General features: G+C 38.6%; 1 protein-coding gene across 4 annotated transcripts in view; it reads left to right on the forward strand.

Annotated features, from left to right (window-relative positions):
* Positions 1-17,743, forward strand: part of FOCAD (focadhesin) — a 199,783-nt gene that overhangs the window by 139,710 nt on the left and 42,330 nt on the right. For all 4 annotated transcript variants that reach the window (XM_084627726.1, XM_084627728.1, XM_084627727.1 and 1 more), the window contains 5 exons: positions 2,658-2,750; positions 6,056-6,144; positions 8,935-8,976; positions 12,459-12,567; positions 16,406-16,522. In XM_084627726.1, coding sequence (XP_084483852.1) covers positions 2,658-2,750; positions 6,056-6,144; positions 8,935-8,976; positions 12,459-12,567; positions 16,406-16,522 — 450 coding nt within the window. The remainder of the gene's footprint in view (positions 1-2,657; positions 2,751-6,055; positions 6,145-8,934; positions 8,977-12,458; positions 12,568-16,405; positions 16,523-17,743) is intronic.

Genomic DNA, 17,743 nt, shown 5'->3' on the forward strand with positions numbered 1-17,743 from the left:
GAGAGATATAACAATGCACAGCAGTCATTTAAATTACAGAGCTTGCTTTTGTTGTGGGCCTGAAAATACTGCTGTTGAAAAGGGGGTAGTGAGGGAATCAAACTGTGAGCCTCCATCTTCTTTTAATAAAATGTTGTTATAATTAAGGTGCTAAACAGAGAGAGAAAAATATTTAGTTTTTAGTATTTTATCTGCTTGTTTAGTAAACTCATTTCTATAAACCTGTAAATTGTAACAAACCAAAATTTCTTTAACGTTCATTTTTATTAAAAATGTCATTCAAAGGAGTCTAAGGGTCTTGATGATTGGGTATGTAGGATGGGAAACTGAGTCACAAGTAAACCCAATTTAGGCTTAATTAATTTTTGCCTTTATTTATACAATTTCAGACATAATTATTATTCCTTAGTGTTTGGACATAAATTTAAGACAGACAAATAATGACAGACAAGACAGAATAGGTAAATGGGCCCAAGTTACCACATTAAAGAGCACTGAGAAGTCCTTCCATGATGGCCGTCATCGCCTCCCCTGATCTCCTTGTCTGGTCCTTCAGTCCCATCCTTCAGTTTCTGGTGCAGTGCTTCTCCAGTTTGAGCCCATGTTCACTTGGATCCTTATAAATCTTCATATTACAAATTATTTAATCTTTATCCAGCTGGCTTTTAGCATATCATCACTTGTTTTTTTTTTTTTTAAATGTAACCCTTACATTACTCATGTCCAAGCTTCAGTTATGCAACTTCTGCATTTTTCCCGTTGGTTTTGATGTTTCTGGGTCATGTTATCCTGTGTAATCCAGAAAAAGGTGGGAGGGTTAATTATCATTACTTGTATGAGTACTTCTTACTTACTACTTCCAATATGATACATTATTTCTCTTGCCAGCAACAATACAAATTTAAACAAATCAGCAATCTGTATCAAAAAGAATTGGCAAAAACACACTCAGGTCAGGCAAAGTCTTGACTAAATGTTACCTGAACTATACTCATTTACTATCCATAATTAGAATCTCTTAAAAAAAAAAAAAAAAAGCTTTCAAAGCTCTTAATCTTATAATTAACAATCCTTCATTTTTATTTCTCTTCGTGTTTGTGTATGTATGTGTTACTCTTTTCTACCATTTAATCTATTGAGGGGTGGGCTGGAGGGCACTCTGATTCTTTAACGTTAACATTTCTTTATCTTCTGCAAGCATACATTTGTCAGGGGATTTTTTATTACTCAAACTCCAGAACCTTGTATTTGTGTATTGCAAAACCTTGTCAGGTTTTTTTTTCTGTTACAGATTTTGAGGTCCTTGTGGATTTTGGGTCTTGATATTTAGTTGCTTTCAGTGATAACCCAACGTAATTAAATTATTTCAGTTTCTTTGGCAAGAATTTTTCTTTGCTATATTTCACCTATGGTTGGAGCTCATGATTCTGTAAATTTAGGCCCTGATCCATCAAAGCACTTAGGCATACGCTTAGTTCTAAACACTTGAGCAGTCCCATTACAGTGTAGCTTGCTACTTTCTGGTGCAGTACAACAGCTTTAGTAAATAAACTGTTGTTAAACTGCATGAATGGTTAACAGAGGCAGGCTCTGTGGAGATGAACAGCCGGATAACAATTTACCAATGGGTAGAAAATGAAGATGTTGTTGTTAAGACCACTTATCTTGTCTTGATTTCAGCTGTGAAATTTACAGTCTGCGTTTAAAGCTAGAATATTTCATAGATACATTCCTTTGTTTAAAAAAATGCTTGTCCATAAAAATTGGGTCCAAATCTACTCTGTTGCCCCAATGCAGCTATCTTGACTAATAACCCCACCTTCCATCCCTCTTTAAAACTCACTACTTTGATTAACCTGACACAACTAATCTCCGTTTTTGTCATTTACTTTTGTTCTTGTGTGTAACATAGCTCTTCTAAAATAGAACTTGAATTTAAAGAAAAAAACAAATTTGGAACTGTCAAGCCAAACTACAATTGCAAATAAAGACAAACTAAATCACACTCTTTTCTGTTGCATCCCCTGTTTGTTATGTGTTTAGTTTAGGGCCCAAACCTGCCAACGCTACTAAGTGTAGTGCTTCCTACTGTGAATAATGCACTGACCTCACTGGGATCAATTTATCAATTCAGTAGCATTTGAATATTGAAATAGCATCCATCAGCGTAGTATCTAAGTGCTGCTGTAAACTAATCATAGCAGTGAGCATTGTACTTGGCTGTTTGTAGGATCAACTCATTAATTTGTAAACTCTTCTGAGCATAAGGATATTGTCTTATGCTTGTAAAGCATTGTAATTGAATTCAGTGGCATTTCAGTTATGTGGTTGAAAGCAGAGTTTGACCCATTAAACTTAATACCATTCTATTCAAAAACTTTCAAATACCCTTTCAGTTAGATAGATTGTCTTTAGCTTTAGTGTTTTATTTTTCTTCGGACAGTTAAGTACAGTACAAAAAAAATCATATGTCTTTATTCTTAAAATACTAGTGATGGATATGTTTTAGAGTAGCAGCCGTGTTAGTCTGTATTCGCAAAAAGAAAAGGAGTACTTGTGGCACCTTAGAGACTAACAAATTTATTTGAGCATAATAAATCACATTCTTGTTAAATTAATTCTAATATAACTTAAGTCCTGTTTGGTATGTCATGCAGGTTAGCATCCAGCCTTCTGAATGGCACCGCTCTCTCCTTCTTCCTCAGTGCTGGCTGGGATTTATGAGTAGAACGTACCATGCAGTTTTACAGGTAATTTGAGTTGTTTGGTGTTTAGTGTATTTTGAGTTTTACCATCAAGGACTTTCCTGCAAATATCAACTTTTTTAAAAAAGACTCTGCATTTTAACTTGAATGCAAGAAAATTAAATAAACGTAAGGCAAGTCTTCAAGTTAAAGGTTGATAAGAGTTCAGCCACAGCCAGTGTCTGATGAAGGCAAATTTCACACAGGTCTGGTTCTTGCTCAAGAATTGACACTCCTATCCTTAACTCCTGTTCAGAGTCCCACTGGAGTCAATGGTTCAGACTGTGTGTCACTTTTAGAATTTGGGCTCTGACCTTGAATTTTAATCAATTATTCATTACTGAAAGGAATTGTATGAAAATACTGGAGAGTGGAGCAATGTGGTGGATAGAAAAAAACCTGAGCTCCCCCTCCAAAAAAAAAAAAAAATGTTTCATATAAGTCTTTTTTCTCCACACACACACCCCCCCCCCTTTCTCTTTGTACTCCCTTGTTTCAGTCAGGACTAGAAAGAGAAATGCTGTCATACAAAAAGAGAGAGAATATACTGGCAGTATTTCTGACCCACCCCAAAGCAGGAAGTACTGGAAATTTGACCAGAGAATCTGTTCCAGTGAGATTACGCAGCCTGATTTCCAGACCACAGAGGTTCCAATCTATAAAATTGTAGCAATAAATAGCTTCTCTGTCAAAAGCAATGTATGGTTGGCTTTGTCCTGCTATCAGGGATGATTCATGTTTTCTCCCCATGTATGTCAAGTGATACTGGACACTTTCACAGTCTGAGCAAAAAAAAAAAAAGGTTTCATGGAAGTATCCTCTTTGGGGAGATAATGTAACAGAATTTATACACGATGAGAGACCACTAGAGATACCATTTTCAAAGCAAATCACTTTTTAGTGAGCAGCAAAATGTCAGATTTAAACACAGCTTTGTTACAAAACAGAACTAGCAAACCTACTTTTTAAATAGTAATTTAGGTCTTAACGATAGAGAGTGGTACTTGTTGCCTATATTTTGTTATCCTCCTCTTTCATCCGTCTACCTTGAACACTAAGATTTCGTGAGAAGAACAGCTTTTACCAGCTCTGCTTCTGAAATCCTCTCTAGGATTTTCTGTCATTTACTAGAGCACTGAAGCATATCATTGTACCTTTGAAGTCTGCTCCCATGTATTTACTTGCTCCTCTTTTCAGATACTAGAATAATAATTATACCTTATGCTTCTGTAGCACTTTTCATCTGATGATGTCAAAGTTCTTTACAAATATAAGTTAGTTAGGTCACACAAATAAGTAGTTCAGTATGCCTATGAGTAAGTGAGGGAGTTATATACCCATTTTACAGATTGAGGACTGAGGCAAAGAGAGCCTAAAGGCTCAGTCCTGCAAGGTGCTGAGCACTCTATACCCAATCTAGCAAAACACTTAAGTATGTGTTTTACTTTAAGTACCTGAAAGTCCTATTGATTTCATTGAGAGTATGTAGGGAGGGATAGCTCAGTGGTTTGAGCATTGGCCTGCTAAACCCAGGGTTGAGAGTTCAGTCCTTGAGGGGGCCATTTAGGGATCTGGGGCAAAAATTGGGGATTGGTCCTGCTTTGAGCAGGGCGTTGGAGTAGATGGCCTCCTGAGGTCCCTTCCAACCCTGATATTCTATGATTCTTTGTACATGCTTAAGTGCCTTGCAGGGTTGAGCCTTAAAGGTATATCTACCCTGTAGCTGGGAGCGCACCTTCCAGCCCAGGCAGACAATCTTCTACTAGCAGACTAGTGTGCTAAAAATAGCAGTGTGAACGTTGCTGCGCTGGCGGAGACTCAGGCTAGCCACCCAAGCTCGGACCCAGGGGGTCAGGTGAGCTTGCACTCGAGTGGCTAGCCTGAGCCTCCATTGGTGCAGCAATGTCCATTTCACTATTTTCAGTACATTGGCTCAAGCCCCACTAGTTCGAGTCTATTTATTGGGGCTGGGAGGCACGCTCACAGCTGCAGTGTAGATATACCCACCATGACTACGGTCATACAGGCCTGAACTTAGCAATGTGTACAAACACATGCTTAGGTGCCTTGTGAAATTGGAATGGGCTTAAGAACGTGCTTAAAGTTAAGGATGTGTTTAGATGCTCTACTGAATCTGGGTCATAGAGAATCAGTGGCAGAGCTGAGAATGGAACATAGGAGTCCTGGTCCTGTCTCTAACTACTATGATGAGATTTCTTTATTTGGGCTTAGTGCTTGTGTGTATCGAGTTTTAGTGCATAGTAAGACAGAATGTGAATCTACAGCAAACTAGCTGGCCATGTGACCTTGCTGCCACACACTAACAATTTCACAGTGTTCTTGAAATGGAAGTGGGTCAGAACATATTATGGACTCTGTTGTTGTGCACTAGAAGTTCCATGGTGTGCTTTGATGTACTCCCCTTTTAAGCTCACTGTGGAAGTTCTAGTGCGCAGCAGCAGCAGAGTCCACATGGTCAGTTAGTATGTGGCAAGCTAGTGCACTGAAGAGTCACACTGTGGCTTGCCATGCACTAACTCTTTGTGTAGACAAGCCCTGATTCACATTTTGTGAATGACATTTGGATTTTGCAGAGATTACTCTCTTGTATTCTCAAGCTTTCATGATTATCCCACGTAAAGATGTTGAATGTTTGAAAAACAGTGCTTGTGCTCATATTTTTCCATCAAGACTTAATAAAATCAGTGGTTGCCTTGGGGGTAGAAGCTAAACCTAGACCCCCATTCTCAGTCTCCTACTAAACAGATTTGCTTAACACCTTCCAATCAGTCCTTCTCAGATCACAAAAGCATCCCATAAACCACTGTGGTGAGTTCAACAGCACATCCTTTGAGGCACAGGTAGAACTGGCATAAAGGATTGCAAAGAGGACAGTCATAGCAAGTAAAAGGTTGAGAAATTCTGCTTTAAATGATGCATTAAGAAAACAATAGGTTTTGCTGCGATTGTACCTTTGAGGTAGTTGGTTTCCAAATCTTCTTCCCTGTGGGATACAAGTTTGTCAATCCTTCTTTGTTACAAGGGAATAAGATTCCTTCCATCATTAGGAAGCTGGAGCGATTATTTCCATCTGTAGTAACCACTCCACTCTTCCCAGAATCAAAAATTGCAGTTCTTTCACTTAAGACCTTGTATATTACAATGGGATATAGTATCAAGAACAATTAGGTCCAGTCATGATATGGATCTCAAGGGAGAGTTTACATTTGTTACCCAAGTGTTCCCCCACAGAAATCTCAGGATTATTACCCATGCAAGATCTCCTTCTGATTTATGTTGTGATTCTGCAGGGGAGACAGGCAGAGCTGGAGATGCAGTTAAAACATGGAAAAGAGGATCCTGAAGAGGTGCAGTACAAACAATTTACAGCCTGGCTCTGGTAAGAGAATGACTGTCTGCTCCTCATCACTTGTAACTGCAAGTGAGGGGCCAAAAGGGCGGGGATACTTCAAAGGCTTTAATGTTGCAAGTTTAATCATCAGTATGAGTGCTAATGAGAAAAAACAGATATGATCTCTAATTTTACAGATATGAGCTCTAATTTTTTAAAAGATGGAGAGAAGAGAGTGTAGGTAAGGCTGCTTATATTTACAGGTAGCTAACCCTTTGCAGTTTATGGAATCCAGTAGTGACAGTAGCTGGAAGGAATTGAAAACTGCAATTATTTTATATCCTGTTATATGAAAACCTTTTGCTCAGTGCATAATTGAATAACAGGGACAAAAATTATGCTGTCTTTATTGAGTATGACTTTATATCATGTCAAGGCTTACATTCACAGGTTTCAGAGTAGCAGCTGTGTTAGTCTGTATCCGAAAAAAGAAAAGGAGTACTTGTGGCACCTTAGAGTCTAACAAATTTATTTGAGCATAAGTTTTCGTGAGCTACAGCTCACTTCATCGGATGCATGCAGTGGAAAATACAGTGGGGAGATTTTATATACACAGAGAACATGAAACAATGGGTGTTACCATATACACTGTAAGGAGAGTGATCAGGTAAGGTGAGCTATTACCAGCAGGGGAGAGAAAAACAAACAGCACCACCTTTTGTAGTGATAATCAAGGTAGGCCATTTTCAGCAGTTGACAAGAACTTGTGCTCATCAGCTGCTGGAAATGGCCCACCTTGATTATCACTACAAAAGGTAACACCCATTGTTTCATGTTCTCTGTGTACATAAAATCTCCCCACTGTATTTTCCACTGCATGCATCCAGTGAAGTGAGCTGTAGCTCACGAAAGCTTATGCTCAAATAAATTTGTTCGTCTCTAAGGTGCCACAAGTACTTAATTTCTTGTAAAGACAGTCTTGGAGAAGGGAGATTGGGGGTGCATTCTCAGATACTGTGATGATGGGTACGTTATAAAACTTAAGGATGTGTTTTTGTGTGTGTGTGTGTGTGTGTGTGTTTTTAAAGATGTGTACTCTCATCCAGATCTTCAGCTGGTGTATATTAGTTTAGTTCCATTGAAGTCAATGGAGCTATGTTGCTTTTACAACAGAAGATTTAGTCATGTATGTTTATTATAGATGTCTCTATTTCTCTCTCTCTCTCTGTATTTTATATGTTTTTGTACACATTCACATACACACAGTCAGGATGATCCTTAAAATAAATTAAACGTTGAGTTGGTATAAAGTCATATTCAATAAGGAAAATGTAATTTCTCAGTTATTTTATTCAACTAAGCACTGAGTATATGGTAGGTAAAATAGGCCTGATTCCCTCTTCTCTTGAAGGAGATTTTTGCCAATGGCACTGTATTTGATCCTCTGTATCCCAATAGGTATAAAGAGAAAAGCGTCTGCTCTCCTAGAACTTCTGAGTTAGGGTGGAAGTAGAAGACATTCTTGCAAAATTGCTTTTTAGGTCAGAGGACCAACAAAATCTGCCTTAGCCTCCTCTCCCCAATGTTTGTAATTGCTCAACTGTTAAATTAAACAATTTTTTAAAAACTGATTTAAATTTGTGCAGATGTAAGTGCTAAGTCAGCAAAGGAAGTGGGTGCCCAGTTGTAAGGTTAAGAGTCTCTCCAGGCCCTTCCTCATGGGCTCAGTCCTGCAAGGTGCTGAATACCCTCAGTTCCCATTGACTTAAAAGGGATTTGAGGGTGCTGTGCACCTTACAGGATCAGGTTAGGATAAAAGGAGGGGCCAACACTCAGAGGACCTATTAGGTATTTATCAGTATTGCCCATCCTGAAATCTAACCTTGACGTTTGCTACAGTGGAGAGGTCAATACAGAATTTTACTGTTTTAATGCATTTTTGCACCATTATATTGAAGTTTTCCATTAATGGTTATGCCATTCAGTGTAAATGCTTTCAACTTAGGTGGGTTTTTTTAGTGACTGTGCAAAAACAAATATTGTGCTTAAAATGAAACATTGATTTTATTTTTTAAAGTATGAGTGACCTGTACACTTTGTTTTATAGCTATAATTTCAAACATTTTATTATGTGTTGTAGAAATTTCATTGAAGGATAGATATCTTTTTGGGTTGGATGACAGTCCTAGATAAGATTTACTACTTCATATTTTAAATTGTGGTGTATGGGATTTATATATTAAAAAAAACTTGTCAGTATAAAAGATTTATGGCAGCTCATCCTCTGGATATGAATGCAAAACTAAACAAATGAAGTCAAATAATGTGTTGTAAATTGAACACAGTAACATAGAATGTATTCTAAATGACCCTGTAGCTTTCATTTCAATACATTTAGACTATTGCACCACCTGATAGCTTAACCACACATAGTTATGTTCTGAAGTATAATAAATGTTGGATAAATTGTTATAGTTCTCCATTGTAGAATATTTACATTTTATTAGGCTGGGGCATAGAACAGCAACCTGGAAAGCTATCTGCAATAGCTAGATGATCAGATTTATGGCTGTTGCATGAACTTGTATTTTCCACAATGTGGTATAAAATCAGATAAGAGCCTTTTTAGAGGACAGCTTTAATGGATTTAAGGATGTGAAAAATGTAAGATGGTATGTGACAGTTTTTACTAGTTTACACTAAGTTTTATAAAATAAGTATTGGATGTGATGTTTGCTAACATAGAGTGGTCAATTGGAGGACTAGAGGGAAAATGGCCAAGTTCATGCTGCAATGTAAAGTATAATGTGCTAACTTTACTTTTTGTCTCTCCTGCAGGGTTAGAGACATGCTGACTGATGTTATCAAGGGTGCTTCAAAGTAAGAATTGTTCCTTTATTAGAGGCTAGAGAGTTATTTCCTCTGGATTTTTTTCACTGTGGATGATACAAGCCAATATTACCTATTAATGTGATTTCAACTCATAGCCACAAGTATAAGGATAGGAGCTTTCCCTCCATGTACTGCATTGTACAGTTGGCTAGGTGTATTATCCGAAGCATTAGGCATAGGCTGCTCAAAAGGCAGAATACCACTTTATGCACTAGTGGTCCAATCTTGTATGGCAGATGATTTTACTTAAGTCATTCTTTTTATCATTTTATTCCTCTCAGCTGTCTCAAGGGTGGAGCATCACCTCTTCAAAGCTAACCCACTGTCTCTCACTCTTAAGGGTTCCTGCTTGTGTCCAGACCCCTCTCCCTCCTGAAGGTAGATGCAGATATGTTTTCAGACTGAAGTGAGCTGTAGCTCACGAAAGCTCATGCTCAAATAAATTGGTTAGTCTCTAAAGTGCCACAAGTACTCCTTTTCTTTTTGCGAATACAGACTAACACGGCTGTTACTCTGAAGACTGACATTGGCATGTTAGCTCATGGCATTGGGTTAGCAATGAACACTCTGGTCCCACCCTCAAACACCACTGAAAGGCTTTAGGGATGGTTGCTAGTGGCTTGATTTCTTCCCTGCATACACGTACTTCATTGATGGATATCACTTCACTGTGCCCTCCAGTTGGTTAACCTGGATAACAGCTTCTTGTGCTCTACCAGACAGAAGTGCCAAAAGCCACTAATCTGGATAAAAATAACTCTTAAAATCATAGGCTCTGTCATGGAGATTGCAGCAGTGATAGAACCACAGTGCTATTTATCATAGGCTGATTCAGTGGGTGGTACCTGCTGGAGCTGCAGAGAAGATTAGTTTTAAATATATTGGGAAATTCAAAGTTCTGGCAGTTCTAGATATTCAAAATTTCTGTAAAGTTTTTGAAGGTTTTTGCCTCTTTAACCATGCAGCTATTCTTGGTGAATGCTGCTGTTAGAAATGTTCACATCCATATGTTTCCCTCCAATCCACCTTCAGGTGGTTCACTCCTGGATGGAGGATGGGATGAAGAAGAGGAACTGATTAAAATTGAACTCTATATTTTAGCTACTCATTAAATGCCTATGAAAAGTTAGAGAACTAAAGGTTGAAATCCTTTGTGTAACTACTATAAAGAGCAAGATACAATACAGAGAAGCATAATGAACTCTCAGAATGTCATTTCCTGGCTCTAAGTAACAAGAGCCAATTTCTTGAAAAAGAATGTACAAGGTTTTTGTTATGAAAATAGTTCACTGGTCAAATTAGTTCGTTAGGTAACTTTTCACTGTTGGTTCCTAGGGTTACACTCTCTTCATGGCTAGCTTCCAGGGATTCCCATGGACAGACCATGCCGCTGGAGCTTTTGCTATGTTTTGTGTTTTTTTCTAGTCTAACTTCAATAAATTCCAGGATAGAATGGTCTAGTTTTTGAAACATTTTTGTTTTTTCTCATAGAACCTACTGGTTTGGGGGTCTGTGGTGTTGGTCTTTATGCTGACAGGCTGATATTTTGTTCTATGACAGTGGATTGTTTTTTATGAATTTAAGGCACCCAGGTGAGGTGGGGATAATTTAAAAGTGTCTAACAGCTGAGGCATTTTAGAGTGCAACCACTGTCACTAGCAGTAGACATAAAAATAAATGACTCCATCAGTAAATTCAGAAGTGATTTAAGGTAACATAAGAAGAATACTCTGAGAAATGAACTAGCCACCTAATAAAAATTATTTTAACTATCTTTGATCCAGAATGGTCTGGACTTAGTGTCCCAGAGCTGAAAAGTCAGTGACATTCCATTAAGACGCTCATCTGCCTTATCAAAAAAACTATTTTCAGATGCAAAAAGAAATCTCTAAAGAAAGGAGAATGGGTTTGAGCTTTCAGAGTAGTACATATTTATAGTAGTAGTTGAGCAGTCTTTCTGGATATGCAATACAGTGATGCAGTGTGTAAAAACAGAAACTGAAATGTAGAATACTTCATCTAACCATTACTGTACATTATATCAACATCCAGTATGATGGTATTTCACATATTCTATTCTACATAATACCTAAAAGGTAGACTACAGGATGACAGAGAAGTACTTGGAGCCTATCTTTGCAGTCCCTTTTCTGGACATAAACTGAACGCCAGTGTCTTTGTTTTAGGAAAATCTTAAGAAAAAGCATCTAAAAGAATTTAGCAGGAAAGGCTCACAAGAGTACCTGTTCCCTAGCAATTTTCAAAATCAAGAGGATAGCAATCTAAATTTTAATTGATGGGAAAACTTGGATATGAAAACCCAGTTTTCTTCTTCCTCATTTCCACCACATACACAAGCACAGAGCATAGATCAAAAAGTGCCTAACAGTGACTTTAGTGCATAATTCATATTTAAAAGAGTCAGTGCTGGTCATAATTCCAGTTGCACCTGATGTCTCACAAGGTAAAAGACTTGGTGCTGGTTTTCTCCCTGTAATTTCATTGGCACTTAGGAATCTTTTATGCGTTTTAACCTTGCAGACATGATTACTGCTTCACTGCCTGATCCGTATATGTTGAAAGAGTATGGCTAAGCCACTCGTGCACCTAAACTCCACAGCTATTGGAAACTGATATGTTTATAAACAAGAAACTTTAAAATAACAAAATACTGAGGGAGCGTACATTTGTCCAGCATTGTCAGCAATTCCTGTGCACAGCTGTGAGAGTGTTCCAATCTTCCAGGGAAGAGTTGCATTTCTGTGCTAGCACATATTGGAACTTTTCTTTATTACATTTGTATGAAATCTTAATGCTCTGTGGTAAGAATGCCACACAACACTTAGCTGCATAAAGGTTTATAGCCAGGTGAGACTGAGACCTGTTTTGTGGCTGTGTACGTGTTATGTGTGTTTACATGCCGCTGCTGCTGCTACTATAATAAGCACCTACCTCTCCAATCATTGCATGCTTTTGAAAGAGTGTGGCTGCTAGACTCAGCCATGTTAAGATTTTTGCAAGATAAGTACCATCATCAGACAAATGATTCTGTAGAAAGAATTTTATCTTTTCAGCAAAAGCAAAATATATAAATGGTGTGAGGAAGACTATTTAGCTTCTACAGACTTTCTTTAGTAACTTGAATGCAACAATAGTCTCTCTCTCTCTCTCTCATATACATATACACACGTTTGTGTTAGGCTTCGGATGACAAAGAGGGAAAAAAGAAAACTATTGAAACAGTAAGCTTAGTTTCCTCTCCCATCTCACTGTGATGTGAGGGTGAGATGTGGGGCACTTCCATTGGGTCAGTGAACCATCTGAGATAGTTGTTAGCTTTGAGAATCTCGCTGAAAGGTTGGTATTTGCTATGTAGGACTCTGGTGGCATGTGCTTTCCCAATTATTACAGTGTGTTTCATTTTCTGGATCTCTTGTGTCTTGTTAATTACTGTTTATTCTTTTCAATAGGGACAGCCCAGTGGTGAAAGGAAACTCTATCTTAGCTTTAACTGGCCTTGCAGTTGCTGTGACAAAATATGAAAATAGCCTTTCTTCAGACACTGAAGTAGGACCAGAGGTGAGTTAAAGCTTAGAAACACTATTTTGTCATCTTAATGTGACTTACAATCAAAACAAAAGCACTGGGAGGTTGCATGGCTGGGAGAGCTGATAAAGGAATGCAGAACCCCTCACTCTCTCAGCCGTTCATATCCAGTCCTGCTCAGTAGAGACCATCTGCTAGCTCTGCTCTGTGCGCAGTGAGTTTGGTGGTCTCAATCTGACCGTGTCCTCCTCACACACAAAGTCACAATTGACACATTTGTTGTCAGTATTGTCAGAGCAGAGAAAGATCCAGTGGATAGTGAGGCTCCCCCTCCTGCTTTCTCCAGATCAGATTTAATAAAATGTTTTGAGAGAGGTTGCATTGCCACTGTCTGTGCTCTACCTGTACTGCAGCTCAATAGAGGACTTCACTTTCTGGGACTGGCAATCTGGCACTGGCCATGAGCTCTAAATTCACACATGGAAAATATCATTTGTTTTAGAAATAGATATATCCACAGTATGTGTGATTTGTGTATATAAATAATTACACACACAACTTTTGTCATTGTGTCCTCTGCCGCAGAGTATGGGCATTGGCATTCTTCTTATGTTGACCTCAAATCCTTAACCTTGGTTCATTATTTGGTCAGGAAAGGAGAACACTCGTTCTGCTTGAAGATCATTATTAACATGGATTTATTTTTCAGCTGGTAAAGTGATGACAAGTTGCTGGTATTTCCCAGTATAACAATAGTACAAATTTATAGATAGTATGGCTCAAGAAGCTGCTTTATATACCCGAAAATATAACCAGGAGGAGAGGGAAATGTGGACTGTAGCTAAATGTGAAAAGTAGGATTATTATGCCCAACTTTTCAGTGTAATAGAAATACCACAAACTAGTAGTCTGAATCTGTTTTATGTTAATTACCTTCCCACTGGATCTGCATGGATTGGAAGAGCTGTAAAGGGCCCCAGCAGCTGGGAATGCCACACACCGTTCTCCACTGACCACTCTGTCGAGGGCAGTAACAGTTTTGACAGGCTCTGGAGGGACAGTAATTCAGCCTTTTTATTGATGAAAAACAGGGTCATGATGCAAAGCCTTAAGGAGGTTAAAGTGGAATATATATATATCTTTAAGAGTGAGAGGAATGAAGATTTACTTGGTACATTGTGGTCTCCCAGTATTCTTGCCCCAGTGCCAGAAAACTCTGCCTGTTTTCTCCACCATGTACCTGGTTTTCAACTTGTTGACTTCCTGAAGATTCTTCTGAAAACCAGTCTCCATTAGGTTACTGTGGTATCCTGCTGCTAGGTCAATCTTTGTCACAGTTATTTGGCCTCACTGTTAATATTTGTTTCATTCTTGCATTTTTAGTGTTTTTACTTTGGTTAATAGCATCTGTCAGAACAGGGTGGGGCATTTTACAGTAGTGTGTGTTTGAGATTTTGCTTGTGTGGCCAAAGTGTTGAAGACCCTACATGTGTAAGTGCCAAAGAAGGCTGGAACTTGAATTTGATTTAATCAACTTATGTTTCCAGAAAGTAAGCCTTATTCTCAGAGGTGTGACATTAGCACTTATTAGGGACCTGAGGACACAGCTAAAGAGCTATAGAGCCTTTTCAGTTATGGGTCACCAGTTTGACTCTAGACCAGCTCAGTGGCAGTTAAAAGTTGTTCCTACCTAATGGAATCATAGAATCATAGACTTTAAGGTCAGAAGGGACCATAATGATCGTCGAGTCTGAACTCCTGCACAATGCAGGTCACGGAATCTCACCTACCAACTCCTGTAACAACCCTCTAACTTATGTCTGAGCTATTGAAGTCCTCAAATCGTGGTTTAAAGTCTTCAAGGTGCAGAGAATCCTCCAGCAAGTGACCCGTGCCCCACGCTGCCGAGGAAGGTGAAAAACCCCCAGGGTCTCTGCCTTGGAGGAAGTTTTGGTAGTTTCTGTATGAGGGGTGTGGAGTGCGTCCCACTCCAGGTTCCATATCACAAACTCATTCCCATCTCTTTTCACTAGATTTTAAGCTCTTTGGGGCAAGGGCAGTCTCTTATGAATGTGTTTGTGCAGTGCCGAGCACGATGGCTGGTTGGATTCTCTAGCAAGATCTCATAAAACAGGGACAAAAATTGCATTGTGTGTGATTAATTTGTAAGAATTAGCAACACTGTAAATTGCCACAGATAATTATGGGTAGGAAGAGTTCAGAAATAAGAAAACAGACCCCAAAACCGTGATTTTATCATTTCACAGTGTTTTCACTCTTTGGGTTGGCAATACTGAATTTTTGATATGAGTGACCTTCAGGAGCCTGTCCAGTCAGTTCTACCAGGATACCAAGTAGGGAAGCATTAGTAAATAGCCCCCTTAGAAAACTGACTTCTGAATTGTGGGGGAAACTACCTCTGTATCTCAGTATGTTTGTTCAGCGATGGTTTTAAACACATCTTATCAAGCTAATGAGCAAAAAATATGATGACATATATTCTGTCTGCAAGTTCCTGGGTCATGTTAGTAGAAATAGTGCTGCTGGGAAATGGAATGAAGTTCTTCTCCATAAGGGGTGCCAGAGAACAAATTCAATCAAGCGAATTCATAAAATATTTGTATCCTGAACACCCACAACTACTATTCACTTACACCTACTAAATTAACTTGTTACAACATGGTATATAGAAATAGGGCCATGTGATTTCCTATGCCAAACGGTAGGTTTTTTCATCTTTTCTCAAGTGGAATAATAATCTTTGTTCTGCCCTGGGTGCTATTTCTAGCTCTGTCATAGTCTTTAGGGGACGTTGGGCAAGTTTCAGTCTATCTGAGCCCGTTTCTTTGGTTGTACAGTGTCCCAGACATATTTTAAGGCTGGATTTGTTCATTTTGTAAAGCACCTTGAGAGACCCAGGTGGCAAGCACTACATAAGCACACAATATTTGTTATTACTATTTTGCTAACAATGTTATGACTGAGGCACATACTGCCTCCTGTTTCTGAGAAAATTGTCTGTTACCCATTTTATTTCTGTCTCAAGGGGAAAAGGTCTTTTTAGGACTGATTTCCAGCCTGCTACTGAGGGTATGGGGTCAGGGGACTGCATTGTTAGAGGTACCATCCATACATGGCACACGTTAATCCAAGCATAATTTATTGCACTGGTAAATTGCACTTCCTGTGTCACTACACCTCAGTTTACTGTTTATTTTGTGTGTGCATGTTCTGTTTGTGCATCTGTTGTTTTAATACATTCTATTCTTGTTACAGCACAAACCATTAAACAAAATATGAAAAGACGCCCTTTGACTGAGACACAAGTTGTGGTCCTGTCTGCCCATATATAGTGGCTATCCATGTAAAATTAAAGATCCCATGTCATTTTTCAAGAGAGCAAAATATTTAACCATAGTGTCCTTGGAGAATATCATGCTGTTCATTCAGGCTGAAATTTTTCAAGTTTTCATCCATGATTTTTGTTTCCACATTTAATTTATGCCTTGCTCTAGGAGAATTGATACAGCCAGTTACTTGCTCATATTGAGCCATAACAGTTTAGGGCTGTGGGTTTTTTCCCCTACTGCTGCTAGTTTGAGGCCTGATTCAGCCATCTTTGCTGTCATTGAATAATACCTTATTCTGCCAACTTCATGGAATGATTTGTGGGAATAAAATGTGCTACTCGTGAGTAAGAGTGGCAGAATTAGACCCTTGTTGAGTAGCTAAATACTTCATAGCTGGCACCTCAGCTGCTGAATCTGTCTTCTGTCCTTGAATGTGGCCTGGTTTAAGAATAGAAATGAATTAATATTTGGAAGCTGTTATTTAATGTTTATTGGCTTATGTCATTTTTCATTTCCTGTAGACCGAACCTGATTTTCTTCCCACAAAACACTGGATTTCTATGGTGATAGAAACACTCCTTAGTATTGTGAACAGTCGCTATCGTGCTAAAGGTCAAGTTTTCCCATGGTTCTACCAGGTACATCTAGAAGTATAAAAACATATAGAGAACGAGGTTAAATCAGTAACTATTATGGGCAAGAGAATAGATATTTGGATTTAGTGATCTTAATGTCGATGACTGTATGAAATAATTGTTTAATCTTGGTTTTTATTGATGCTATTAATTCTTGCAAAAAGACGTGTGGGAGGATGAGAAGGCTTTATTTTATTTTTTAGCAAATTTGCTTCTTATTTGTATATTTTTTCTCTGATTTTTTTCCTTCAACTCTCTCTTGAATTTTCTTCTCTGTTTGAGTTTCAGCAGTTATTGGTATCTATTTTATTATTATTATTATTACTATTATTTTGCAGTTTAAATAAACAACAACCCTAAGCTCCATAACATTTCTACCTGCATGTAGAAAACTTAACAATAAAACGTTAGCATATCAACCTAAATAGATTCTCATACCACACCACAAATCAAAATTCTGAGTTTGAGTAAAAACATGGCTCTTAAATCATGCTCTGTAGGTTGTGTAACTCTGACTCTGAATGGGGAGTTATGCAGTCAAGGTCCTTCCCCTGAAAATGCTTTGTTCAACTCTCATATCTAGGGACCATTAGCAGAAACATCCTTTCTGATTTCAAACTGATAACTAGAACCTAAAGTATGAACCTGAACCCCTTGAATAGCATCTGGAGGTGAACTGCAAGCCAGTGTAGTCTTCATGAAACAGGTGTCATATGTTCTGTGCAGATACCACTGCTAAGTACACTGCAGCTGTGTTCTGAATTAGCTAAAGCTTCCTTTCTAGTTTCTCTTCAAAATGGTATACTTGTGTAGAACACCTTGTAGGAGGAGCCTTCAAGGGCACTGAATGACAGTGAGCATTATTGATAAAGGGTGAGCAAACTCCTTTCCCATGGAAGACACCACTTCTGTCCCTCTCTAAGTTCTTCCATCTACCTAATAATATCAAGTTGATCTGAGCTTCAACCACCTCGTCATTATCTATGTTTCTGTCTTGGCCAGTCTGCAGGAAAAGCAAAGAAACCACACAGCTTGGGTTAGATGAGAGGAACATAGAGTGGGGTATAAGCCATGTGATGGAACCGCAGCTCCAGCCCTCTCACCGTCTCCCCTAGTGGCCTCACATAGACTGAACAGAAGGGGCGTAATAGAATGGTTCCTGTGAGAGGTCCCTCATGCAAGAGGTGGCTCATGGTGAATGAGCATTTGTACACAAACTCTCTC

The sequence above is a fragment of the Lepidochelys olivacea genome (genome assembly GCF_965140295.1).
Source record: "Lepidochelys olivacea isolate rLepOli2 genome assembly, chromosome: 5".
Lineage (NCBI taxonomy): Eukaryota > Metazoa > Chordata > Testudines > Cheloniidae > Lepidochelys > Lepidochelys olivacea.